The 25224-nt window shown below is 40.8% G+C and overlaps 3 protein-coding genes across 4 annotated transcripts in view; 1 reads left to right on the top strand and 2 right to left on the bottom strand.

The window, feature by feature from the left end:
• Positions 1 to 428: 428 nt before the first annotated feature.
• LOC135101897 (crooked neck-like protein 1) lies at positions 429 to 8567 on the bottom strand. Its single transcript, XM_064006217.1, has 8 exons — positions 8428 to 8567; positions 7362 to 7612; positions 7017 to 7104; positions 6375 to 6494; positions 4588 to 5169; positions 4072 to 4284; positions 2400 to 2669; positions 429 to 1744 (listed from the first exon to the last, which is right to left on the bottom strand). Exons 1-8 carry the CDS (start codon positions 8464 to 8466, stop codon positions 908 to 910), a joined length of 2400 nt encoding a protein of 799 aa, XP_063862287.1. The 5' UTR covers positions 8467 to 8567; the 3' UTR covers positions 429 to 907.
• A 3693-nt stretch (positions 8568 to 12260) lies between these two features.
• LOC135101896 (potassium voltage-gated channel subfamily KQT member 1-like) overlaps positions 12261 to 25224 on the bottom strand; it is a 239177-nt gene continuing 226213 nt past the window's right edge. Inside the window, exons 1-2 of one of the 2 annotated variants that reach the window (XR_010269434.1) lie at positions 15252 to 15986; positions 12261 to 12817 (exon numbers count right to left, since the gene is read on the bottom strand). Coding sequence is in view for 1 of the 2 variants with exons in the window: in XM_064006210.1 (XP_063862280.1) it covers positions 12812 to 12817 (6 nt within the window). In the remaining variant the exon portion in view is untranslated. Of the gene's footprint in view, positions 12818 to 15251; positions 15987 to 25224 lie in introns of those variants that run through there. The other variant, XM_064006210.1, reaches the window with a different exon arrangement.
• Positions 18076 to 23992, top strand: LOC135101895 (SET domain-containing protein SmydA-8-like). Its single transcript, XM_064006203.1, has 7 exons — positions 18076 to 18233; positions 19394 to 19556; positions 20866 to 20971; positions 21193 to 21332; positions 21580 to 22517; positions 22939 to 23054; positions 23768 to 23992. Exons 2-7 carry the CDS (start codon positions 19420 to 19422, stop codon positions 23900 to 23902), a joined length of 1572 nt encoding a protein of 523 aa, XP_063862273.1. The 5' UTR covers positions 18076 to 18233; positions 19394 to 19419; the 3' UTR covers positions 23903 to 23992.

Raw genomic sequence — 25224 nt, 5'->3', positions numbered from 1 at the left:
GCTATCACATGCTTCTCCAATGAATGTGACGCAAGTTGTACGCATTAGGTATCAATCATGTCGCTCCATCCGTCACTCCGCTTACACTCAACACTCTCCAGTGCCGTGGAGCACCTCACACAAGCGTTCACGCGACCATTGCAATCTGTGACAGATTGGTGCCCATCGTACATTGTCGTGGTCAGAGCCACGTTGTAATCAGCCATGGTCCTTTTTGACGATATCATAATAGATAAGAGACGAGCAATATGGAATACTAAGTCCAATGATTATAGTAATATGTTATTGAGAGGGATGAACTACCAGAGAGAGAGAGAGAGAGAGAGAGAGAGAGTGGTGTACGTGCAGCAACACAATGGTTGTGCGTGGTATAAATGAATGGAGAGTTATGAATAAGACACGACCTCCAGGAGAATCAAGACACCATAATTAGCAAACAATTGTATTCAAGATTCATCTATCACTACCTCCCCTTCAACACCATCAACACTTGTTCAATTCAATAACCTTCCAACCACATCATATATTGTCAGGACATCAAATTTAAAATCTTGTCTTTCCAATATTATTAATCCTAACCTAATGCTTATAAAAGTCAGTCAACATAATTATATTATTAAAAAAAAGGCAGAGAATGGTAAAAAAAAAGGCAGAGAATGGTACAACCTCCCATAAATCTGATGGATATCCAGAAGTTTTCCCCAGAAGATTCCTAGTGCAATATTATGCACATACTGTAAGTGTTCATGAAATGTGTGGTTTTCAAGCAAATCAAATGTATGCATTTACACTTTATAGCTCTTGATGTTCTCTCACAATCCTATTCAAAGAGGTATTTTACATTTCCTTACTTCAATATCCTTTTCCAGTATCCTCATTCCATATTTCCCTAAATATCTATACAATACTATGCAAAGAAATCCTTTGCCTTTTTTCTTTTATTTTCTGAACTGGAATCTCTCTCCTCACTGGAAGACCTTGAGGGGGTGTTTTCTTTCTGTTGCTTCTTGGGTCTGTTCTTCTGTTCCTTAGCACTTCTTTGTTCTTCCTCCTCCTCCTCCTCCTCACTAGAACTTGAAGAATATGACATTTGCCTTCTTTTTCTTTTGGTTATCCTCTTATCCTCTGCATCACTACTGGATGAATCACTGCTTGAACCTACATCCACCTCACTGTCATCACGGTCAAGATCACGGTCTGGTTCCTCCTCCTCTTCCTGAGCCTCAGCATGATTTGTGTGTGGTTGTGGCGCAGCAGTATCATCCTGCTGAAGTGGTGGCGTGTGACTCTCCTCTGGCTCTTCTTGTTTCCGCTGTTGTTTTGCCCATTCCTTTGCCTTTGCTAATAGGAGAAGAGAGGGCTTGGCAGTCTCATCATCAGGAAAGACAAAGTCAACATATTCTTCCCAACGCATCTTTGAACCATCATCGGCTGCCACTTGCCGCCGCCGTGTCACCTTCCTGGGCAGCAAATGCTTAACCTTCTCCAAGCTGATATCATCTCCAAATTCATCTTCAAAGTCACGCCATGCCTCTAGCAGCATGAGGCGTTGTTCCTTCTCCTGACATGAGCGAAGAGCACGGTTAGCCCGCTGAAAGACTGTCCGTGCCTGTGCCAGTCCTTCCTCTGGTGGTGGTGCAGCATGCTGACAACGAGCATAGCTTATCCAAACTTTGACATGGTGTGTGCGCTCCAGCAACCGCTCATACAGTGTCTTTACTCGCTCCCACTCTTCCTGCTCCACCTGAAACTCGGCAAAACTTGTGTCAATATAATATGTGAACTATGCTTTCCATATATAAATACAGTACTCTCTTCCCAATTGTGAGTTCACTCACCACTAATTTCATATATCTACTGTTATCTAAATGTACTTCAATTCACCATCTAAATGTACTCTTAATTCACCAAACATGGGGATTGAATCTATGAATTTCTGAAAACTAATAAAGAAATTAAATGAGTCCCATTTTGGTTTGAAAAGATTGCTACTTTGTCTTAGCAAAAAATCAGAATATGGTTATAAGGGTAATACACCTAACTATCCTGTTTTCTCATTCATTTGTAATTCTTCAGCCTCATGGCTGCTATTATGAATAATCATTCAATACCTATGTATACAGGTTATTCCATGAGGAAAATCATGTATTCTCAGAATCCCTCATTTTTTCATATAATATTAACATCAATTATGGATTCCCCAACTGTGATAATTTTCATGTGTATATTAAAATTCTTATTATAAATGGAAAACTGAAAGTTGGTGCAGTAGATTTTAGAAGAAAAGAATCATAGTCCATTTAAATGGACTATGTATCATAAAATTATCAGGAAAGTTACGTACCAAAGAAGCAGCAATTCAAGGAGTGAGTTACTGCTGAAAACCAGATAAAACTCACCTCAAAGTCAATGTAGGACTTCCACATGTACTCTGGCATGTCAAGCCGTGGCTGACATATGGCCAGCTCATAGATGCCTCGTGCCCTTTCAGAGTCATTCAGCATTGCCTCCAGTGTGGCAAACTGGATCCACATCTTACAGTTTTCAGGATCAAACTCTGCCCACTTCTCGTACAACTTCCGACATCGATCAAACTCACGAAGCTTGATCTCTAAGTCGATGTAGCCTCTGAACAGCTTGTGTTTTGGGCACATGCCAATTGCTTGACCCTATATGGAATACAGAGAAAGATTTAATAGCAAGAGACAAACAAAAGTGTTATTTACACACAAACCCTACACATACATACAACATCTATCATTTCGGAACCTTATATCTGATCACCAGTGTGGATTCTGTTGTGACCGCTCCACTGGAGAACTGCTGGCATTTGTCACTGCATCTTGGTCATCCTCTTTTAGGTATTTTACTGAAACTTTTGCTGTTGCCTTAGACATATAGCTTAATTTCTTAACTATCCTCTCACAGGTTCTATCCTTCTCTATGTAACTTCATCTCTCCTTTCTGACCATTCTATTGCTCCTGTAGTAGATGGTTGCTGCTCTCCTAAATACAAAAATAGCAGTATTTCCCAGGCCTCTGTCCTGTCACCCACTCTTTCTATTACTCATCAATGGCCTTCTGAATTTAATTCATTGTCCTATCCATTCACATGCTGATGACAGCACTCTGCACTTTTTCACATCCTTTCTTAGAAGTCCAAACCTTCAGGAATTGAACAATTCATGCAAGGAAGCCACAGAATGCATGATTTCTGATCTTTAAAGGATTTCTGAATGGCAAAGTTTCTTGTATAAAAAAGTCAAAGTCAAATTTACTCTCAATTTCCTACTTTTTCATATTCTTTACCATTAACCTTCTGCCCTTTTATATATTTGAACAATATTCCACAGCCTTTACTTTCACTGGTCCATATCACAGGAATGGTCCCTCATCCCTATGATATGGACTAATGAAAATACTACAAAAATACTACAAAATATTGTTGGAATATAAAAGGGCTGGAGATTTGTCTGTATAATCTCACTGAAAGGCAAACTAAATTACAGACAACATGACATGCATAACATTGTCAATCTTGTAGCTTTGGGCTTTCTTTTTACTAGTGAGTGCATGAATTTTCACTACAAAGCTTAGTTCCTGACATACAGATGTGAAAAGACTCCCTGGTTGAGCCACCTAAGCACACACATGCGTACTGATGCATCTCGTATTTGTACAATGAAGGGACTAACAATCCACCATCTAGTCCACACAATCTCAAAAGAGTCCTTAAACCTTCCCTCTTCTATCATATACTTTCACCAAATGAAAAATAAGAAAAACCTGCATCCTTACATATTCACCAAGACAGGCAGATAACTGAAGGGGAAGAAAAGGCAGGAATATTTGCTAAGGTGGTCTAGAGCTGAAGGATAGCTAACTGATACATGTGGAGAAGGTTGAGGATGGTTTTTCTCCTGCAGAGGAATCCTAGAGAATGCAGTAGCAGCTGCTGCTCCTAATGACTATTATAATTTCAAGGATAAATGTAGGAAGATGTATTCATAAACTGATAAAGAAAGACATTAAAAAATCTAATCTAATAATGCAGGGTAAGTGCAATAGTACCAGAGCTTTCCTGGCTGCAGAAAGATCCTTTTGCCTGATCTCAAACTTGCTGTAGAGCAGCCAAATCTCAGCAAAGGTGAACACTTTGTGGGGAATCAGACGAAGGCACATCTGATACACCTGGCGGGCACGTTCTATGTCCTTGGTGGTGAGCTCCTCATACACCGCATAGTAGATCCACAGGTAAATGTATCGACGCCAATGTCTCTTCTCCTGTGGATGTAAAGGTCTTGTTATGGTCACGCATCACTACTAGTGACAAAGAAAGAACTTTCTTACTATTTTATACTAATCTGTCTGATGCTGACCCATTATAATTAATTAGAATTTTGTCTATATCCCTGTTTACCTTGACTCCATTTTCATCCATGTTACCTTAAAAATAAATTTGCACAACAAATGGGACAGGGAACCTGTTTGTCTTTTCATATGGGATTTATGAGCCTTCAAACCTGAGAGTGGGTTGTTTGATAATTTTCAAAAGAATTGTGAAGCTAAGATGAAGCCACAACTAACCTTGATTGGTGGGACGCAGGCAATGGCACGCTCATAGACCTCCCTCACTAGATCTGCATCACCATCAGCCTCCAGCATGCGGACGTAGTCAAACCAGGCATCATAGTCATGAGGGTTGGCCTGTACTGCTTCCTCATACTGGAACTTGCGCTTGCTGGTGATGACGGCATCAATGGAGGAACGGTCACCATGCTTCTTCTCGTGCCGTGTGTATTCGTTATAGAGCACCAGACAGCGTTCCCGGGGCATGTGGTCCAGGGCATAGCGGTACACTGCTCTTGCTCGCTCATGTTCCCTCTGACCCTCCTCAAATTTGGCAAAGGCAATGTACAGACCTTCATCAAAGTGTTCATCCCCAAAGAACTGCACAGCACGTTCTAAGACACGACGTGCACCTTGGATGTAGCCGTGAGTCTCCTCAAAACGTGCATAGCGTATCCAGTTCTTGGGTTCTGGGTGTACTAGGACAAAGCGCTCATAGATTTGTCTGGCACGGTCCAGCTCCTTGTAGCGCATCTCGAACTTGATGTATGTGAGCCATGCTTGCTCATCTGGTTCCCACTCCATCCAACGTTCAAACACCTGTAATGGACCCATACCTCAGCCTGTGTGTGTGTGTGTGTGTGTGTGTGTGTGTGTCTGTACTAGAGCTGGGCACTGCAAATACAAATCTACAAACTCAAACCCACTCCTTGACAGCTATAAATCTGCAAACTACTTCAAATCTGTAGTACTGCAAATACAAATTATACACAGTTGGTGCCATGCACACAAGAAATCAAGAAATGTGGGCTGAGCTGCCTTTCCTTATTCTTATATTCCTTTTCTCATCCTTCCATTCTTCCATCTATCTTCTCTTTCTTTGTTTTTGAAAGTTGCTGATTTATTTTCAATTTAACTGTCACTGCATATGTATGCATGCATGTACTTGTGCTCAGACTCCTTTGTGCCACCTTTTCTTAAGTTACACTATATGTGAAAACTGTACTGCATAGGACCTAGATGTATATTAATTGTCATAAGAATGCATTATTTATCCTTTATATATCATGCTAAGATTCTTAATTTTTCCAATAAATATCAATCTACCACCTGCAGATTAACCACCCACAGTAATTTTCAGCCACTTAACTCCCAGTTGGGATAGAATAATATATGCATCATTATGAATAGCTGAAAATCTAAGAAATCAAAAGAAACAAAGCACTAGAAGGCTGGAGTCCTGATTGCTGTACTGGCTATGCGAGTGCTCAGTCCTAATTGAATGGCTTAGTGAGAGATGCAAGGGATGGCAGAAATGATGACACACCCACTGCCTGGTGGCCAACGTCACTAGCAGGTTTGCCTGCGCAGGAAATTGTGTACAGATTTGTGTTTACGGATCTGCTTCTACAGTGAAAATCTGTAAATTTGCAATTACTTTGCCAAATGCAAAACTACAAACAAAATTCATATTTTTGGAACAGAGGAAGTTGCAGTTCACAATACTGTTTACAGAAGTGCCAAGCTCTATTATTTACCAATTTATAACTTAGTGGTTTTATATACTATAAAACCACTATATTAATTCTTTTATCATCCAGGTCTGTTTTAAATTCTGAAAATATTCCTAGCATGAATATTTTTTGGATCCAGGTGATTCTAGATTTCAAAGCTTCTTCTGTATTGAAGGCTAAATTTTAAATACTTTTGAGATGAGAGCAATGGTACCTGGTCCTGTCACCTTTACTAGCATATTTTTTAAACAAAGTTATATCTAGTATGCAGAAGAAGGTCCCTCTACTCACCTGCCTGGCACCTGCAATGTTCTTGAGCATCTCCTCCATGTAAGTGTACTTGTACCAAAACTGGTTGGCCCGTGGCAGGATGGTGACTGCCCGATCCCATACATTGCGGGAATGGTTAACCTGCAAAGATGCACAAAAACTCACCATTAGCCACATCATCAAAGACTTAAACACCAATAGTAAATGTAGCATCACTCTTAAATACACTGGCACTGATTATACTTACTGTACCATTACACCACCTCAGCATCCCTCCTATCAGCTACAACACCTAAGTTTGCCATCACTCAACACCAACATTCATGTCATGTTACACATTTGATACAACAGTTCTGTCATGTTTCACACATTTAATACAATGTCCTTATTTTTATTTTCCTGCCACATCCATTCTTTTCTAGTCATTCTCCTCCTGTAGTACCATTTTTTATCCAAAATCTTGAAAACTACTTTTATTCTTTTAAAAACAAACTTTTCCCCACACATTATTTCCCACAGTTATATACAGCATAGTTATCAAAGCCAAGTGGAAAAATCAGCTTGTTATGTGAAGAGTAAACACTATGTATACTTTCTGCAAGTGATCACTTGGTGCATACAGAAGTGACTATTAACCCACTCCTTTCTTCTCTCAAGACTCACCTGGCGACTCCGCATCTCCATCTCGGCATACTTGAGCCACAAGGTAATGTTGCGATGGTCCACATCCAATGCTCGCTCGTACACTGACCTGTTGGTACAAAAACCTCAGTCTTACACATTAAAAGGGTTAAATTTCTTTTTATTCCTGTTAAGGCTTTCTCTACCTCCTCCTCATTAATGTGAATTTACATGGCACTCTTTTCATCAAATTCCTTGAAAGAGAGGCAGAGCAAGACTCCCTCAACTAATGTTTCTTTATATCTTATTACACATGAGGACACACATACATGGATACACACACACACACACACACACACACACACACACACACACACACACACACACCGAGCACGACGTATTTCCTGCTGTTCTTCCTCCCACTTGGCATATTTAATCCAGTTTGATATGTTGCCGCGGTTCTTGCGTATGTTGTCTTCAAAGGCACGGCGCTTCTTGAGCCGGTATTCCTGCAATTCCTCTGGGTCAGATATTTTCTGTCGGGGTGGAGGTGGCACAATCTCCAACTCTCGTTCCTTGGCCTCGCGCAGCAGCTGTTCAGCTGTAATCTGCAGCTCGGCTGGAGATTTGTCCTTGACCTGTTGGGGATGAGGTGTGCAATTAGTGTTGAAAAAGCAAGGCTAGAGGAGCATGGAGTATGTAACCTGCGGCTTCCACACAATGCTACTCAGGGCACGAATTGCTAGCCTCCAATAGGTCTATCATCTGATCTCTCTCATGCCTAACTTCTCCTGAAAGTGTTCCTTAACAGGATGGTAAAACTAGGATAATAAACTCTCCCAATCCAAATACTCCCTCAGTAAACTCATTCAGCTCTTGTACACAACAGCACAATATCAATTACTTTAGTAAAACCTTATACATATATTTACCTGTTATTTCAACATGCAGGTTAATAGTCATGATATAAAATATCCTATATATTAAGAAAATCCCTTTCTTATCTCAACAAGTTTACGTGAAACAGCAGTGGGCAGGAGTGGGGGAAGCTTTGGGGTAAAAGTACGCAGTACAATGATTGTTTAACTATGAACATAATGAAAACCCTGAGAAATTGATCTAAAGGTGGGATAAACTCGTCATGAAAGAATTTTACAGGAGAATGAACCTGTGTGTGTGTGTGTGTGTGTGTGTGTGTGTGTGTGTGTGTGTGTGTGTGTGTGTGTGTGTGTGTGTGTGTGTGTGTGTGTCCTATTCATATCCAAAAAGTTGGACAGATCAGTCAGGAGCAGCTATTCTGCCTCCCTAACCCAAGACTAGTTTCCCTTTGTCCCTCAGACCTGGCGGGAATAAAGAGAGAGGGCAGGGGATGCTGTCATGTTAAGTAGGTCTACTGATAAAATATGACCCTGTATAATCGCTGGGAATGTCCCCAGGCTGTGCACATGCTCACCTTAGCCACCTTGGGCATCTTTTGCGGTTTACTGGACATTTTGACGTCTTGAAGAGCCTCTTCTCTGTCTGAAAGTTGTCCCGATGTCTTGAAAACGTTTGTGTCACTTCACAGGATCGCCCTCTCCGCTAGGTAGTCACTGCCTCTTGGGGACGCATGGGCCGTGATGCCTCTGCCTGTGGTGTCCCGAAGGTGCTGCTAGCACACAGCTCAGCCGATCAGATCTCCTAGTGTTGCCCTCACGTCCATGCAACAACAACACCACCACCGCCACCACCTTGTTGATGTACGGAGGAGATTTCGTCTCGGCGATTTGTTGCTGTTGTTGTTATTCTTTTTCTGCCTATTATTATTATTATTATTATTATTATTATTATTATTATTATTTATTATTTTTTTTCATTTGAGGTTTTTATGAATTCGGCTCAGAAATACGCGCGCTCGCCTGCGTGCGTGCGTGCGCGTGTGTCATCAAGCAATAGTCATTAATAAAGATTCTCTCTCTCTCTCTCTCTCTCTCTCTCTCTCTCTCTCTCTCTCTCTCTCTCTCTCTCTCTCTCTCTCTCTACTTTAAAAGAAGAGAGAGAAAAAGAGAAAGATGAAAAAAAGAAAGATTCTCTCTCTCTCTCTCTCTCTCTCTCTCTCTCTCTCTCTCTCTCTCTCTCTCTCTCTCTCTCTCTCTCTCTAAAAGAAAAGAGAGAAAAAGAGAAAGATGAAAAAAAGAAAGAAAGAGGAGGAGGAGGAGGAGGAGGAGGAGGAGGAGGAGAAAGAAGAGAACAAGCTATTATTGAACGTGGTAATAGATGATGATGATTATGATGATGATGAGGAGGAGGAGGAGTCACTGATTCATTTGGTGGGAAGAATTTGGAGGTAGAAGGTAGAGAAAACTTGAGGAGGTAATGTGTGTGTGTGTGTGCATTTATAAGTGTGTGTGTGTAAATGCATTTAAGTAGCTAAGTAATAGATAAATATTTAAATACCTAAGTGATCTATATACTACTGACTGGTATTATACTTGTTAATGTGTACTTGTTATTAGTAGTGATTAAATATATCACTGATCTTTTATCTTAAGTGATTTAATGCCTATAATTATTATTATTTACTTGACTATTGCAGACTTAATAATTTACATATATAATTGTGCGTGCGTTTTTCGTTAGTCAGCAGTCCACAAGATTGTAGGAATATATATATATATATATATATATATATATATATATATATATATATATATATATATATATATATATATATATATATATATTTTTTTATATATATATATTTTTTTATTTATTTATTTATTTATTTTTTGTTATCGTGGAGAAGGGTTGTATATGTGAACGGCAGTAATAAATAAATAATCCGGGGAAGAGGCGTTAGTAAAGTAGAAACTTTTCCCTACTCTCCTCCTAAATCAGATTAAAGCGAGCAGTCAACTCATGAAGAAAATTGAGGTAGGAGAGGGAGGTAGCTGATCTCCGGACCCGAATAAGAGAGTCGAGTTTCATTAGGGGGTTCAGGCATGGAGGTTCAGGGGTTCGGATACGAGGGGTCAAGAGGGAGACCAGACGAGGCGCCTTCACTCAGTCGCCGCCTCTCTCAGAAGACACAGGTGAGCCGCTTGGTAGTGTTACTGTTGGGAAGTGTGGATACTACATAGTACCTAGTGCAGGTACTGACTGCTCAACTGTGGGAAGAAGCACCACCACCTCCATGCCCCCCTCCCTCCCTGGCCTACTTCAGGTACTGGATGCTCAACTGTGGGAAGGAGCATCACCACCTCCATGCCCCTTCCCCTCCTGTCGTGCTTCCCATGCTGTGTAATGCTGCAGTGTTGATTCTGTGTGTTTCCCTCAGGTGGTAATGCGAATAGGAAGTGGAAGAGACCTTGGGAGACTTCCGTAATTGAGGAGCAACAAGCACACCTCACTGGAGCCTTTCAGGAACCAACAGGCAGGTGAATACTGTGTTTTTGTTAGTACAGTTGAGGTCCTCTATCTCAAACTTGCGTGCTATGAAGATGCAATGCTGTTTTTGAATCCTTGACACCGATAAAAACAGTCAAGCATAGTAGATGTCTTTCCCACACTGCCATGCTTGTTTCCCCCTTCCTACAACTTAATTCTTCTCATAAGAGTGTTGTGATTGTGGTTGTTCAAGAAGGGATCAGTAATTGTCAGACTGGAAGGAAAATGGAAAGATCAGAAGCAGCCGTCACACAGTTGCTTGGAACAGCTGTCACTCCCTGTTACCCTGCAACTCACAAGCCTCTTCTGACTAAAAGCAACAATGCATACATCATCCCAATGCATACATCCATCCCATCAGCTTACTATTCTTGTATCTGTTTTCCTTTTTCACCCAGAGCCTTTCCTTTTCTTGGAAATGACAGCTGGGAAAACTTGAAATCTGCAGCACTTTCAGTCCTAGGAATTTTGGATAAGGGAATTTCAACAGTATATGTTCAGAGCATTGTTGGGAGTGTGACGAATGATGAGATGATCATGGTGTGTGTGTGTGTGTGTGTGTAGATAAGAGGAAGGAGATTGTTTTGTGAAGGAGTTGGAGGAGGAGAGGCATGTACTTACCAAGATTACAAGAGCAGTAACATTGAAAATAGTGGTACAAGACTGCAAGAGATGGCTGGCTGAATAAGTAGATGTTAGGAGCTCCTGTTAATAATAATAGGTGTGAGTGAGTCTTGTCAGTATGAGGTGTGTTGTGAAATATTTATGAGTTGGAAATGATTTCCAATGATCAGTGTGAACGAAATGAGAGGATGTGTAGTTCAGTTATTGTGATGTGCATGTGAAAGGTATTGGGTTAAATAAAGATAAGGATAATTTTTGGGAATTATGGATATAGAAGAGAAATAGATGTGGAAGAGTTGTGGGGTTTCAGGATTGTCTGGGCCTGATAGGCCAGGAAAGGGAGTGAAAAGTTTGTCAAAGGTAAAGTTTGCGTGAGTGAAGAATTAGTGTGTGATGCAAAAATAAGCTCATTCTTCATAACTAGTTTGCCCAAGTTGCATTTTTTTTTTTTGCAGAGGTTTGTCAGAGTTTGTCTTCTGCCAGTGCACACATCCTGTCTGCAATCAAGGCTGGTGGTGGTGCCTCATTGCAGGGTCTGATGTGAAAGGTATCTGCAGCCAGTGCTGCAGCCTTGTGTTGCCTGCTTCAGTGCAAATCTTGCAAGCCAGATCTGCCAGCTGTCTCCAGTGTAGTCTAGGATGCCTTGTTGATTAATTGATTTGTCCTTGGCAATACATAAATTTGTGACTATTCATATGTGAATTATGTAGTTTGATAAAATTACAAAATGTGGTTGTGTAAAATAAATATTTGTGGTAAACAATTCATACCCAGGTAAAGAAAAAATAAATAAACTGCTAAATAATTCATTCCCTCAGGTCTATAATGAAGCCAAGATTGGCCAAAAAAATACTGGTAAAAATAATTCATGCCTCAAAAAAGGTCTACTAATAAAGCCAGGATAGGTTCTATTAATAAAGCCAGGATTGGCTTAATAAAGCCAGGATTCGCCAAAAAATAGGGTAAAAAATAGGGAAAGTTTAAGGCGAGACTTGCACATAGAAGCCCGGTCCGAGCGACACTGGAGTCGCTCGGACGGGGCTTTTATGTGCAAGTTTCACCTTAAACTTAGCCTATATTTGGGCTAATTCCTGGCTTTTTTTTTTTCAACCTGAGGGCATGAATTGTTACACCAGAAAGATTTTTTTTTAACCTGAGGGCATGAATTGTTACACCAGAAAGATAACATGTTTATTTGCAATATGCAAAATATATTAGTATAAAGTATGTGCAAGATAATCAAGATATATTTATTGTTTAATCACATTGTAAAAGTTTAGTAAATACACAATTGGAAAATAAACACAGCTTTTGTTTTTCTTGTGGCAGAGAGCTCTTGTGTCAACTTGTGAGACCAGTGTTGAGGGCCTTCTGCCTTTGCAAATCCTGAAATCTGGATGCTTGTCACTTCCACCACAACTTGAGGGGACTCTTCCTGCTGTTAACTGCTTGACAATATTCTTATGCTTAAAATTCTTGACTTACACTTCTTACTGCAACTTGACTCCTTTCTTGATTGCAATGAAAACTCTTGTACCCTTTTCTTGCTGTACTATCCATCCTGACTACTTAACACCTCTCATCAGGCTTGAAGGTAGTGACATTCAGTCTCTCTTCCTGATGAGACTCCCTTGACTTAAAACTCTTGTCAGGCTTGAAGATAGTGACACTAGTAGTACTCTTCCTGATGAAACTTGACTCCCTGGTTGCAATGAAGTACATCAGGCCTGATGTGGTAGAGATTCCAGTGGGCTGTTCATGGGATGGTGGAGTAGAGACAGCACACATCACGCCTGCAAGGAAAACAGCTCATAGACACATGAAGCTTGTATGTGCTGAGATTCTTAGTTACTGATTCCCTAGAAAACTGAACTTTTAAAAAGAATGTTAGGCATAGGAAATGTGCCACATTCTTAGCATTAAATGTTTGGGGATTGATTCCCTAAAAAAAAACTGTGACTAGACAGCAGTGGGTATGGGGAACTTCCTTAATTAATTGAATTATTTTAGGGATTTTTCCCAAAAGTGGTGTTTTCTCCTTAGACTTTAGAGGCTTCCCAAATATGGTGTACTCTGCTGGCCTCCCCACACCCTTAGGCCAGGCTTTCCCACCAGGTCCCCAAGCCAGCTTATCAGAGGAGGGACAATGGAATATATATAGTGAGCTGGTATTGGTAAGATTTAACCAAATTTTGAGTTACAAAAATACAATTGTTCAGATGCAGTAAAACGATTCTGATTACATATCACAATTCCTGCAAATATGTGTTCATCTTCCTCCTCTACCATACACACACACATATATCACCTCACTTTCTCTTCTATAATTAAACTACTGTATTAATTCAGTTGCTGTTTACTGTTCACATGTGTTGGTTCACAGGTTCTCCTTCCCTTCAGTATTCTGCTTTGATCCTTCTACTATCTGCAGGAGAGCAGAGAGCACAGCACACGGAGCAAAACTATACACCTAAAATGATCCATTTTCTCCACACCTGTATCAGGAACTCTTGCTATTCTTTGTTTTTCTTTCTCTCCCTCTCCCCTTGATACAGGCCCAGCACCAAGAGGATTCTGCTATCCTCCTCCTCTACTCTCTTACTCCACTTATCTTCTATAATTACAGTTATGGAGCCTATCAGCCTCTCTCTCTCTTCTTCATACCTGACACACTCCAGCAGGAAATGTTCCACAGTTTCCTCAGCCCTCTACATGTGTTACATCCCTGGTCCAGTTCAACCTTGTTCCCAGCCTTCACCTCCAGCATCCCTGTCCTTACCTTCACTGACAACTTGCTGCCCCAGCCTCCTACATGCCAGTGGAGTACCTCAGGTCTCTCCTTCCACTTGTACCACTTTAATGTAGACTGTTTCTATCCCTGTCTGCCATCTAACTAAACCACCTTTTTCTGTACTTTTCCTCACCTCTCTGTGTTCTATCCTCCTCGAGTTCTCACCAAGATTTTCCCTCCTTTTCCACCTATCCATTTCCCTACTTCATGAAGATCTAGTACAGTTTTCCCTCACTACCTGTTTCACCCACCTGTCCTCATCAAGTTCTTCTATCTTCTTCAAAAAGCTCAGCTTCTCTTTAATTATTCTCTCTCTGAAGGTGCTCCTGCCCATCTCTCCTCTGACAGCTTCTGCTGTGCTGTGTGGAACACCTAACCCCCACCTACCTATCATATTCTGGGTCCTCTAATCTTGTTAAGTCTCCCTCCCAATAGTAAGTAATTTCAGACCCACACAAGTAGTAAGATACTGGCTATTCCCTTCCATAAACTTGTGCCTACCTTGTACTTGTTGGCTATCCTACTCCTTGCATTCATTATCATTCCTGTCATCTTCCTGGCTTTTCCTTCATTTACTTTCATCTGTTTTTCACCTCCTATTCTTTCTTTGCTTACCTCTGTCCCCAAGTAAGTGTACCTTTCCATCTCTAGTATGCTGTTCCCTATTATCCAGTGTCCCTCTACCTCACTGTTAAACTCCATCACCTTACATTTCCTGTCGCTATACTTAACACCTGACACTCATCCATATACGCTGGCTACCCACAACAGCTCCTCCATGTCCTCCTTACTCTCCGTCATCAGCACTATGTCATTGGCATAGGCTAGACATCCTAATCTCCTATCCCCAACATTAACACCCTTCCCTGACACCCTGATCCTTGTTATTGAGCCCTCTATGTAAATATTCTAATCCAACCTGTACTAATGTCTCCTAACACGAACTTCACCTCGTTATCCTCACACAGCTTCCTAATTACCTGCACTACCTTCCTGTCCACCCCTGTGTGTGCAAGTAATGTCAGCAGTTTGCTCCTGTCTACCCTATCATAGGCCTTCTCTATATTTAAGAAAACCAAGTACAGCTCCTTCCTTGACTTTATATTTCTTTCAATAATTTCCTTCATAACTAGCACATTTTTCAAGCCACCTCTACCCTACCTAAAACCACTGCTCCTCTCCAAGCACCTTGTTCTCCTCTATCCAAGTCTTCATTTTATTATTAATCGCCCAACCAAATGCCTTAGCTAGTATGTTTATCACTGCTATAGGTCTGTAATCACCTACGTCCTCTCTTGGCTTTCCTCCTTCCTTGTGTATGAGTGTAATTCTGCTCCTGTTCCAATCTTGAGGCACCTCCCCTATCTCTAATATTTTCCTGAACAGCCCAATTAGTGTCTGTCTTAATGCTTCCCCACCATACTTCATGAGCTCACCTATGATGATGTCTGTCCTGCCAGCTTTCCGTCTTGATGGCTCTCACTGCTAAATTTATGTCTTGCTTATCTATCTTAACATCTTCCATCCCCCTAGATTTATTACTGTAAATGGACATATTTCCTGATTCCTCTTCCTCCTCCTCCTCCTGCCAAATAATCCTGTGCTAATACTCCTCCACTATGGGCACCACTTCCTCCTCGCTGCTTGTCTCCCTGCCACCGCGGTTGTTTTCCGAGGCCGAATTCTTAAGATCGTTTCTTCTTTTCACATGTTGAAGTCCTGTTAATCTGTCACTAGAACCGTAAAATCATCCTTGAAAACCCCTCACTTATTGTTTTTTTTCTGTTAATAATGTGGGAATCTCGTTAATCTGTCACCAGGACCGTGTAAACACTCTTGAAAACCCGTGTCACATTGCTTTTTCCTGTTGACAATATAATAGTCTTGTTAATCTGCCACTAGAACTGCATAAACATTCCTGAAAACCTGTGTCATTTGAACTAGAGGCTTTTGAAGTAGTGGAGATGCGGCGCAGATGTGTTTCAGAATATTCCACCGAAAGCCCTACAGTCTGCTGGATCACTGGTGCTTGGACCACCACTCACGACGCCCACCGCCCGCCGTCACCCACCTCCACAGACTAGCGTCCCGTTCGTCGATCGGGCCCCAAAAAGTTTACATATTATCAATTATCAAATTTATTATTTCAAAAGAAAGCGTACAATTACAGTAATAACAATACTACTACATAGATAGGTACGTGTACAACTACTGTCTCCTGTCCATATATCGTAATAATACTATAAATCTAAATCTAAATATAGTATGAACCTTGGCTTCCCATTTTCTTTCTCGCTAATGTCAAGCCACTGGCAACATACCCATCAAATCACCAACTACCCCTTCAAATTACACTGTAGTCTGCTCGTTATAATATGCTTGTTACAGCCTTTATCAGAGAGAGAGAGAGAGAGAGAGAGAGAGAGAGAGAGAGAGAGAGAGAGAGAGAGAGAGAGAGAGAGAGAGAGAGAGAATGATTAAATTACTGCGCCGTAGCGGCAGTCAAATTTACATAAAGAAGGCCTTGATTTAACAAAATATTGTTTACAGGTACACACACACACACACACACACACACACACACACACATTCGATTAGTCCTGCTCAGTTAACCCTTTCACCCGCTAACATCCAAAAATGTCTAAGAAAAAGTTTCTAACTTTGCAAGGAGAGAGAGAGAGAGAGAGAGAGAGAGAGAGAGAGAGAGAGAGAGAGAGAGAGAGAGTACGCCCTCAGGCGTACTATATAGAAACAGGCATATGTACAATTAGGATGCATTGTGGCAATAAATAATAATAAATTGTTAATTTGATGTGCATGATATGAACACTTTTTGTTAGGTGGCTGGAGCACAAATGCAAGGGAATCAAAATTGTGATGTAATAATGATAAAGTTTGGAAGACTGTAACCCAAGAATCACTTTCTCCATGGAGCCACAGAGCCTTGCGTCCATTTCCGCACGGTGCTCCTCCAAACTCATTATTCAAACTTGTATTTTCAGCTTTCAAAAGAAAACGATTTACTGTCTAACTGATAACTCACATCCAATAAATTCTCCCTGAAATTTTGACAGTCATAACTTCAAGAAAGTTTTACATGTCCTGCCAGCTGTATACTCAAGAGCACTCCTTTCCATTAGTGGCATGCTGTCTGCCACTGTGTCAAAATTTGAAGGTGGCCAAGGGATAATCTGATTCCCAGGCTGAGATTAAATCAACAAACTGTGACTCATCAGTTAAGTACACTTCTTTATAGCGTGATATATTATATTCCTCTGCAACCTTTGGGTTTTCCTGCGACACTCGTAAACCTGAGAAACAACGCCCTGTAGGATGGACCTTAACTTAAAATATATGACAACACACACACACACACACACACACACACACACACACACACAGGTAGGTAGATAGGTGAATGGGTAGATGGATGGGTGTGTGGGTAATTTGATGTGCGGATGCGTTTCGAGTCCCGCTGTGAGCACCCAGGCAGTGTGGCTCCGGCGCCGTAATGTGATATGGTGCCGCATCTTGTTTTGAGTGTCCGCTCTCTGTACGAACAGTAGTATATAATAGTAATGGTAGTTGCAGAAGTGTTAGTAGTTGTTGTTGTGGTGGTCTTAGTAGTAGTAGTAGTAGTAGTAGTAGTAGTAGTAGTAGCAACAGCAGCAGCAGTAGCAGCAGCAGTAGTAGTAGTAGTAGTAGTAGTAGTAGTAGTAGTAGTAGTAGTAGTAGCAGTAGTAGTAGTAGTTGCTGTTGCTGCTGCTGTTACCTCTGTTATATTGCTTGTACTCCTATCCTTAGAATGGCGCACACATATAACTTAAATGTGTGGTGCGTAATATACATATTTTCAAAGATGAGAGCTGATAACCGCGCATAATGATGGGGCAGAGGAAGGATCGAAAGCCCTCTTTAACAATACGCAACAGATAAGTAATGGAGAGAAAAATAGTTTCGCAGGGCTATGGTAATTTAAAGAGAACTCCATCACAAAGCACTGGAAACATTAAATTAATTTTGTAATCAAATTAGAATCTCGGCAACAAATGGCGCTGTTTATGGTCGTGATAAGTTAATTCCTCCTTATTGGTCGATTCTGCTGGTGATAGGCGTGGTGCTGCGAGTGAGGTATCGGCACAAGCATCACCTGCAACGGACCTTTATGTCTGACTGTTTTCTTTATTGAATATTAAATACACAACATGGTGGCATTGGCAACAGACAATGCGGGCCCCCTCGCCCACCTCGCTGCCTCCCAGTTCTATTTTGGCTCATGGCCCGCCGGTGTCCGGGCTGTACTTCTAACAGTAGGTGACCGGCTTGATGCTGCCGCCTGACGTGCGTCTGCTTCTCGTAAGAAAAAAAAAAAAAAAAAACCAGCTACATTTACAAATAAAGGATCAACAAACAGCAACGTAAGTCATTATCTGGCTGATTCTGTACAATTTTAAGCTCTTCAACGATTAGTGCAATTCAAGTGATAAAAGGAAATTATAATTTTGTGAGGACAGACCTTAGCTTATTTATGAGTCATGATAGCGAACTGACCCGCGAAATGTAATGCACTGTTCTGTGCCCTAAATCCTTGTTGTTAGCTTGAAACTATCAACAGTATCGTAAAACTTCGTCATACAGTGAAGGCTTCAAGATTTTGTGGCGATAGAGTTTTTAATATACCCTGATAACTCTCGGCGGCGTGTCGAATGTGGGTTTTGGCAGTGGTACCGCGTCCCTTCACTAGTCGGATGTTGCCGTCCGTGTGCGTGCGGTAGTGCTCATCCTGTATGTCTGTTCATTAACATAATCAAAATTGTGACAAAGCGTGACACTGTCACACCATAGTACTGAAGTATACAGTCTGTCACAAAGCAGCATTTCCTTGTGCCAAATAGGTGTTATATTTCAACTACATCAAGCCGTCTATAGTTTATATTGTTCCATTGGTGCTCTAAGAGACAATTAGCTTACGGTCCTACGATCAATGTCTCTACAGGTGCTGCTCGTCAAGATAATGTTTGAGCGCCTCTCCTGTTAAGGCTATGGCGGATTCTGGAAACGCGTGACGACTCTATCGGTTTATTCTGCCATAATAATTTATCTATATGTGTTTATTTCCTTATTTGTTTGATTACTTAGTCATTGGTAGGCTGAACAAACCATTGATTCTGAAATATGTCGGTACAAAGTTTTGTATTAGTAGTGCTTACGTCCTCCGAGTTTGCAGTCACACGTGCCTCTACTTAGACGGACCAGAAAATGCACCACAAAAGTGAACACTTGGCAACATCATTCCGTGGATGAATGGCATAACGTTTGGTGTGACACTTTTCATGATATAAAAATTAATATCATTATGATGAGGTTACGTGTGCTTCAGAATAAGACATGCACTGGGCAAATTTGCATTCCCATATTTGCCTAACATTGTGGCACGAACACAACAATAGCTTAGGTCGACTATTTCAGATAGTTTGTCATTACGCCATAGAACAATGCGAAAAAAAACTTCGCATATGCCAACATAGAGCCGCGAAACGAATAGTGACCTACATTAACTTCTCACACCGTACTTCAGCCTCCTGGCGACGAGTTTGCCGCAAGATGGTAGTGGGGGCGTGTGCTGTGTGCGGCTGTCCGGCCAGCCAGAGGTGTGGAAAATGTCATCTCACAGCTTACTGCAGCAAGGATCATCAGAAGCAGCACTGGAAGACCCACCGCACCGAATGCAGTCCATATAGGTACGTAACGTGCACCACTATATCACCTCTTATCGTACATGTTTGGCTCGTTTTATTCCTTTACGCCGAAACTCAACCGAGGCGGATGATTAAGAGGCTGCGGCAGGGCCATATCTATGAATACTCTGAAGAAAAGAAAAAGAAAAGCTGAACATCATCATCATGATTATCGTCTTTCTTTAAGAATCCGTTTCAGGATGAACACTTCATGTAACCTTTTACAGCTAATTTTTCTGAAATTGGGTGTTTTGTGTAAACCCTCCCTCCCAAGTTTTCTCCTCTGAGATGTTAAATCTGTAGAGGAGCTGACCTTGTATGACATGAGGCTCCCATATGCGGGAGTTCACCTCACACAGCTTCTAAGCAGGGTGGAGTCAATGGTCCGTACCAAGAGTCACGATGGCTTAGTGACGAAGGTCAAAAGGAAGGATAATATAGGCTTATTGTTCATCAACTCTCCTCCTTCAACAGACTTTCCTCAGTCTCTCACGCTTCACAGCAGTGTTGTATCTTTTGCCAGCTTGTACCGGTGTATCCATGGCTACTACTCTTTTGAATTCAATTGCATGCCACTCTCATTCCTGCCGCCTCGCTGCGCAACATTTCCTATTTAGTTTCATCCCTATGCTGTCTATCTCACTAAGGCAAGAGTTAACCAATATTTTCTCCATTATATCTTTTTCAGTAATATACGTGGTATAACACTTTCTATCTGCTTCTGTTTTCACTTTTCCTATGACTAGAACTGTTATAGGAGAGCAGCATCAAGAGATCTCTATAACTGAACTGGCAGGCGTTTCAAAAATTTCCCTTTCTATTTTTTTGAACAGCTAAGTAATGAGTTTTCTTCCCTTTTTGTGGCCTTCCCGGCCTCCGTAATGCACGAAAATGTGGTTATGTTGCCTTCTTATCTCCATATGTTGCGCCAGGCATTATTTTCTGCATATTCCGTTGGCTTCTGTGTTGCAGGACCTTTATATATATATATATATATATATATATATATATATATATATATATATATATATATATATATATATATATATATATATATATATATATATATATATATATATATATATATATATATATATATATATATATATATGAGTGTGTGTGTGTGTGTGTGTGTGTGTGTGTGTGTGTGTGTGTGTGTGTGTGTGTGTGTGTGTTTGTGTGTGTGTTTTCTTCCTCGCCACATGACTAAATCATCCCAGTCTTCTTTTTTTTTTACTCCTTATCAAGAAAGAAGCAAAACTTTAAATTTTGCTGACCTGTGTTGTGTGATTCCTGCTTCTGTTTATTTCAGGGTGTGCCAGTCTGAAGACCTGGGGCGGTACTTGGAGGCATCGCGGGACATCCTGCCGGGGGAAATCATCTTGAAGGACTCGCCCTTGGTGCTGGGTCCTCGTCAGGTATGATAAAAGCTCAGGTCTTTTCACCTGCCATAATCTGAATGGGTATTTGTTTTTGTTTCTTTATGAACAGCGAATTCCGAAAGTTATTTTGTTTTGGTAGGTCAATAAATAATGATGCCTCATCATTCCCTATTAACGATATTAAATTGTTCCATTAGATTTCTCCATTTGTCAGTTTTGATGTGTGTTAGTGTTAGTACAGTGCTGCTCTTGTACAGGTGACGGTGCCTGTATGCCTGGGTTGCTTCACCCCTGTCAATGGGACATACTCCTGTACAATGTGCGGTTGGCCCTTATGTGGTCCTGATTGCCAAAAGAACGATCTTCACAAAGCAGAATGTCAGCTCTCAAGGAACAGGTTGGTTGTTTGTTAATTTGCATCATGTTCACCTCCCAGCTTGCATCATGGGAACGTCACGCACCATGAGAGGTGGTTTCAGAGCCACAGGCATAATTTTCATCCACAATAAGTTTCAGATCATGTAATGAATGTAATTTCGGTGTCATTAATTAGTTATCTAAGTAGTGATGTCGGATAGAAGTGCTTAGATATGTCAGTGGTAATAGCATTATATTTTAGTGTAAACTTCTTTTAATTTCCGAAGGACATCCAAGGTTCAGGTGCACAAGTTTATGCAGGTGAACCAGATGTACGAGTGCATCACGCCTCTGCGATGTCTTTGGCTCAAGCAACACGATGCAGCTCGATGGGCTTCCCTCACCCAAATGGAGGCCCACATGGAGCAGCGCCGCACTACTGACGTCCACGAAGTGAATCAAGTCAATGTCGTGGACTTCATGAAGCAGTATCTTAAAATTACCACATTTGAAGAAGACGATATACACAAAATATGTGGAATAATTGATGTCAATGGTTTTGAGATTCCGGGACCGAATATCATAGGACTGTATGGCAAGGGGTGTCTGCTGGAACACCACTGCATTCCTAACACCACGCGGACCTTCGATGCTCAGCTCAATCTAGTGATCAGGGCGGCAGTGAAGATACCAAAGGGCAGCCACATTTCTACCTCCTATTCAGACCCGATGTGGGGCACGGCAAACAGACAGCTGCACCTCACTACCACAAAATATTTCAAGTGTTCGTGTGATCGGTGCCTCGATCCCACTGAGCTTGGAACGCATCTCAGCAGCTTGCGGTGCGTCAAATGTACCGAAGGTCTGATGTTGCCATCCCCTTCGCCTCTTAATCCCGATATCTGGGCATGTAATTCTTGTCCAGCCACCGTGAGCGTTGACCATGTGGAACAATTCTTGAAGCAACTGGGAGAAAAACTTGTGATGCTGAAGGAAAATTCTCTGAATTCTTCAGAAGCATTTTTGAAAGCCACATCATCCAAGCTGAGTGAGAACCACTACTACAGAAGCGACGTAAAGTTAGCTCTGGCGCAGATGTACGGCCGTGGAGGAAGCCAGACTCAGCAGCAGCAGACAAACTTGAAGGAACTTTCCAAAGATCTTTTGGAGCGAAAAGAGACTCTTTGTCGTGAAGTACTGGCGCTGGCAGACTTGTTTTCTCCAGGTTTGATTTATAACATTATATGTACTACTTATACTACTGCTAATCATAATATAGATGCGGTCATGGGGACTAAAGGTTGTGGCAACGCATTTTGGCAACCTACGCATCTAAAACCCTGCTTACGCGAATACCTACTTGTCACTGATCTCTCTCTCTCTCTCTCTCTCATTTATTTATTTTTTCTTGGGGACGTTATTTGTCAGTGGAAAATAATATGGGAATGTATGAAGGAAGTGCAGTACCAATCAGGCAATAACAAGCATGAATTTGGCCACTGAATACAGCAATACTAGTAATACGAGTTAAACTATGTAAATACACTCATAACCTTGATATACTCGTGAGCTTGATCTTACAATAATGCATTTGTTCGGTGGCTGCATTCATTCATAAATCCATGTATGTACTATAATTTTCGCAGGAGAAAGCAGACTGCGAGGTCTTCTTCTGTATGAACTCCAGGCTGCTTGCAGAGAGAGGTATCGAAGGCTTCCGAAAAAACTGAGGAATACATCGCATTCTCGTCAACTGCTACAAGTTAGTATTTGCATAAGAATTTTTCTTATTCTTGAGTATTGAGATCCGCTACTTTCTTATCCATGGTTCATTCGTGGTGACAGCGGGCATGAGGTGCGTGTTGAGGGTTTGGTTTTAGCGTTGTGTGAATGCTGGAAATAGTCCTTTGTCCTGAGCAGACCTTCGATTGGTTGGGGTGTGAAGAATGTCTCTGCTCTTGTCATTTTGCGCTTACTGTGTTTCCTCCTCCTTGGATCTTTTTTTTTTTTTTTTTTTTTTTGTTTCTTTTTTTTTTTTTTTGTGTGTGTGTGTGTGTGAAAGAAAAGACAGCGAATTTTTTTCCGAGCTTGTTTCTGCTCTCGAGTCTCTCTCCCTTGTGCATAAAAAAGTATTAGTATTAGAGTAGCAGTAGCAGTAATAGCAGTAGCAGCAATGCTTGTGATACTGGTGTTCGTGGTGAGGCGGCGTTTGTGATGGTATTAGTGGTGGTGGCGATGGTGGTGGCACCAGGGGTGACAGTAGTATTAATGGTGGTGGTAACAGTACCATCACAACGTGTGCATGAGTGAGTGAAACAGCCAAACGGACCAAAATATCTTAGTAACCTAGATGGCATAAGCTCTAGTAAAAAAAAAAAAAAGTTACCTTTACTCCTGCACCCTATGTGTCAATATGTAGATTACTAAAATGCAGTACAAAAGGCTGAAACTATTGACACTTATTGATTACCTCAGGAGTGCGCAGAGTGGTTGAAAGAGGCCAGCACCATCCTTCAGCGTGAGTCACCCCTCCAGGACGAGTATCACCTCGGACTCCAGGCAGAGGAGGAGCTAAGCGATCTCACAAGCATTCTTACCAGATTTCATTAAACTCCCCAACGAGGAGAAAGGTCGAGTATGGGCATGATAGAGGCTTGTCTGTGACTGACCAATAAAGTATCTTTGCCATCCTTTCAACAATTTTTTTTTTTTTGCCTCAGTATTTGCAATTGTTGGATAAATTTTATATGGAAATACGGTAGACACACTGAGGTCGTTGGATTCAATCACCTGGGAGTGTGTGCTGAGTCTTTTCGGAAAGGGTTTAGCTGCACTCGTTACTCATCCAGTTGTTAAAGATATAATCATTAATGTTCTACAGTATATCTTATGGAATGATCGAGACGCTCAATGCATTTACGCAACTGTTTTAACGCAGCTGGTACAATGTTTCATTCGACTTCAGTTTTCATCTGGCATAATGGCAATGAAGAAGATTAACGATGAAAAGCCAATGATAGTGCAGGATGTGCTGAAACAAATATTAAGAGAAATAGTTTATTCCAGGATAACAAGTATAACGATGTGTCGGTTGTTTCAGTCAACGTAATTGTGCCAAGAGTTTCCTTGAATACATGTAATATTAAGAAAGTAAACAAAAGAACAGTTTTCACTGTTCATTAAAGAATTCATATTTTTGACTGGCGTGGAAACCAGGGCTTTCCTACAACTAAGTACGATCAGTAATTGAGCATAATGAATAAGTCAAGTAAAGACAAATAAATACAATAAATAAATAAATCTAGTAAAATTAGCTGCAGACACAATGGCCGGACGAAAAATATAATGTACCTCAATTTCACGTCTCCTTGTGACCCATAAAAAGACAGCTTCAAACCATACCAGTTTTAGTTGAAAATAAGCAATTCTACAGAAAATTGCATTGAAAGGCGTGATTATGTACACCGTAACACATGAGTCCAAGGAACCCACGACTGAGCCATCCTGCCTCATCCTCTCCAGGGATGCATCGTGTTGCGGGACGTGAAGAACAATCTTATGAAATATGTGACATTGCAGTAAATATACATGAGATGTACATGATGCAGGTTCGGTGGCTAAACATGTATGCAGCGGCATACATATGCTTAAAAAAAAAAGTAAAATAATAAAATAAATAAATAAATAAATAATAATAATAACAAAAAAAAAACAAATAAATAAATAAATTAATTAACTAATAATGATGATAATAACAATATAATAATAATAATAATAATAATAACAATAATAATAATAATAATAATAATAATAATAATAACAACAATAACAACAACAGTAACAACAACAACAACAATAGCAACAACAACAATGATGATGATGATGATAATAATAATAATAATGAAAATAATAATAATAATAATAATAATAAT

This window comes from Scylla paramamosain, chromosome 7, assembly GCF_035594125.1.
Source record: "Scylla paramamosain isolate STU-SP2022 chromosome 7, ASM3559412v1, whole genome shotgun sequence".
Taxonomy (NCBI): Eukaryota; Metazoa; Arthropoda; class Malacostraca; order Decapoda; family Portunidae; genus Scylla; species Scylla paramamosain.
This window is presented reverse-complemented; position numbering and strand designations above follow the sequence as displayed.